General features: G+C 44.5%; 1 protein-coding gene across 1 annotated transcript; it reads left to right on the forward strand.

Annotated features, from left to right (window-relative positions):
- Positions 1-781: 781 nt before the first annotated feature.
- On the forward strand, positions 782-2,000 carry LOC123334362 (small ubiquitin-related modifier 1-like). The gene is made up of 3 exons (XM_044945508.1): positions 782-826; positions 1,260-1,367; positions 1,866-2,000. The coding sequence occupies exons 1-3, from the start codon at positions 782-784 to the stop codon at positions 1,998-2,000; spliced, it is 288 nt and encodes a 95-aa protein (XP_044801443.1).
- The last annotated feature ends 246 nt before the right edge of the window (positions 2,001-2,246 follow it).

The raw sequence follows: 2,246 nt of genomic DNA on the forward strand, positions 1-2,246 counted from the left end.
GCAGAGATGGGGAGAAGAGAATGACCTGGTTTTTACAGCACAGAATCACCTGTAGCTGCTGCCTCTTTTCTGCTCTGTGTTGCCGACTTTAAAAAATGTACAACATGAGAGTTTCAAGTTAGGTTTTATTTGGGCCCAAATGAGGATTATAGCCCAGGAGAGCACATTTCAGATAGCTCTGAGAAACAGCTCCAAAGAGGTAGGGGGAAGGTCAGTATATATGTGACTTCAGTGAACAGGGAGTTCACTCAATCAAGCACATATTTTTGCAGAAGGTTTCTGCTAGTCACAGGGAGCAGGGGTCACCATGAAGGACTTTATTGCTTTTCTAGATGTGAGGAGATGTAAGAATTGGGCTCGTAAAATCAGCTCTCGAAAATATCTAAGACCTGTTCTGCCGGATTTTCCAGAGCACAGAGTACCTCATTTCTGATCTCCATTCTGAGCTCCTTTCAGGGGGGGTTGAAGGTCAGCAACTGCAGCAGCTCATAATTTAATCCTTGTAGAGGTAGATGGGAAATGCCCTTGGCAAGTGCTAATTAGTAGTTGACAATGCCCTTGACCCAATTATCTAAACTCTCAGGGTTTCAGCATCCTCTTGGGAGAAAAAGATCATGTTACCTTTCTTGAGGGAATTGCTATGAGGATTTGGGATCAAGAATATACCCTGGAGCCAAGGCATTGTGCTATGGGGAACAGAGAAACCTCGGGAGCAAGGTTCTCCCTACCTGAGGCCGCTGCTGTGTGGAGATCTGAGGGTGGGGAGGGAACCCCCATCACCATGACTGGCCAGGAGGCAAAAACTTCAACGGAAGACTTAGGGGGGGTAAGAAGTGTTAAGTAGTTAGAATAGAAAAAAGGAGTCCAGAATGGTGGAGACTGAAAGACAAAGAAGGGAAAAGCTCCCAAAAATAGAACAAAGGAAGGTCCGAGGACCAGAGTGAGAACCTCAAGAAAACAAACAGCCCTCCTGGCTAACCCAAATTACATAGGGCAGGCTCAGGGGGAGGAGAAAAAAGCATATAAAAAGAGGAGCCAAAATTGGGCCATGGACTTCTCTTCTCTGCATCTTTTGGGTCAGTCTGCCCTCACACCTCTAGGATGTATTTTATTTTCTAAATAAAACTGAGCTGTAACACAGAGCTGTAACACTGGTCCATCCGAGGAAATTACGTGGGGCTGTAACACTGGTCCGTCCGTTGCTTCAGATTTTTGTTGCGATGAGACAGAACCAAGGAAATTACAAATTCCCCCGACAGAAGGAAGGAAACTCAAAGTCATGTCAGGATAGCAGTGACATTCACTTCAAAGGGAAAATGATGACACAACTCAAGAAACTCAAAGAATCATTCTACCAAAGACAGGACATCCCACGAATTCACTCAGGCTTCTCTACCAGAGACGGGACATCACACGAATTCACTCAGCATTCTCTACCAGAGACGGGACATCCCACGAATTCACTCAGCATTCTCTACCAGAGATGGGACATCCCTACGAATTCACTCAGGCTTCTCTACCAGAGACGGGACATCCCACGAATTCACTCAGCATTCTCTACCAGAGACAGGACATCCCCACGAATTCACTCAGGCTTCTCTACCAAAGACAGGACATCCCACGAATTCACTCAGGCTTCTCTACCAGAGACAGGACATCCCCATGAATTCTCTCAGGCTTCTCTACCAGAGACAGGACATCCCCATGAATTCACTCAGGCTTCTCTACCAGAGACAGGACATCCCACGAATTCACTCAGGCTTCTCTACCAAAGACAGGACATCCCCACGAATTCACTCAGGCTTCTCTACCAAAGACAGGACATCCCCACGAATTCACTCAGGCTTCTCTACCAGAGACAGGACATCCCCACGAATTCACTCAGGCTTCTCTTTGAAGATCAGAGAATTGCTGATAATCACTCTCCAAAAGGACTGGGAATCAAGGAAGGTGTGATTGAAGTTTATCAGGAGCACACAGGGGGTCATTCAACCGTTTAGATATTCTTTTTGTTTTCTTTCTTTTCCCTTAATTCTCTTTTATTTTTTAAAATAGTTCTTTTGTAATGTGGTGTTCAAAACAGAATTGAAAACTGGCACCCCATCTCTAAAACATCTGGTCATTTGAATTCTAGTGCCTATGATTCATTATTGTTTATTTACATTGTGCTGTTTTTTGATGATCATACCTCAGCCTGCTTCATATCACGCTCTCCTTTTTAAAAATTATATGAGTATAAGATAGAT

The sequence above is a fragment of the Bubalus bubalis genome, chromosome 7 (assembly GCF_019923935.1).
Source record: "Bubalus bubalis isolate 160015118507 breed Murrah chromosome 7, NDDB_SH_1, whole genome shotgun sequence".
In the NCBI taxonomy this organism is placed as follows: domain Eukaryota; kingdom Metazoa; phylum Chordata; class Mammalia; order Artiodactyla; family Bovidae; genus Bubalus; species Bubalus bubalis.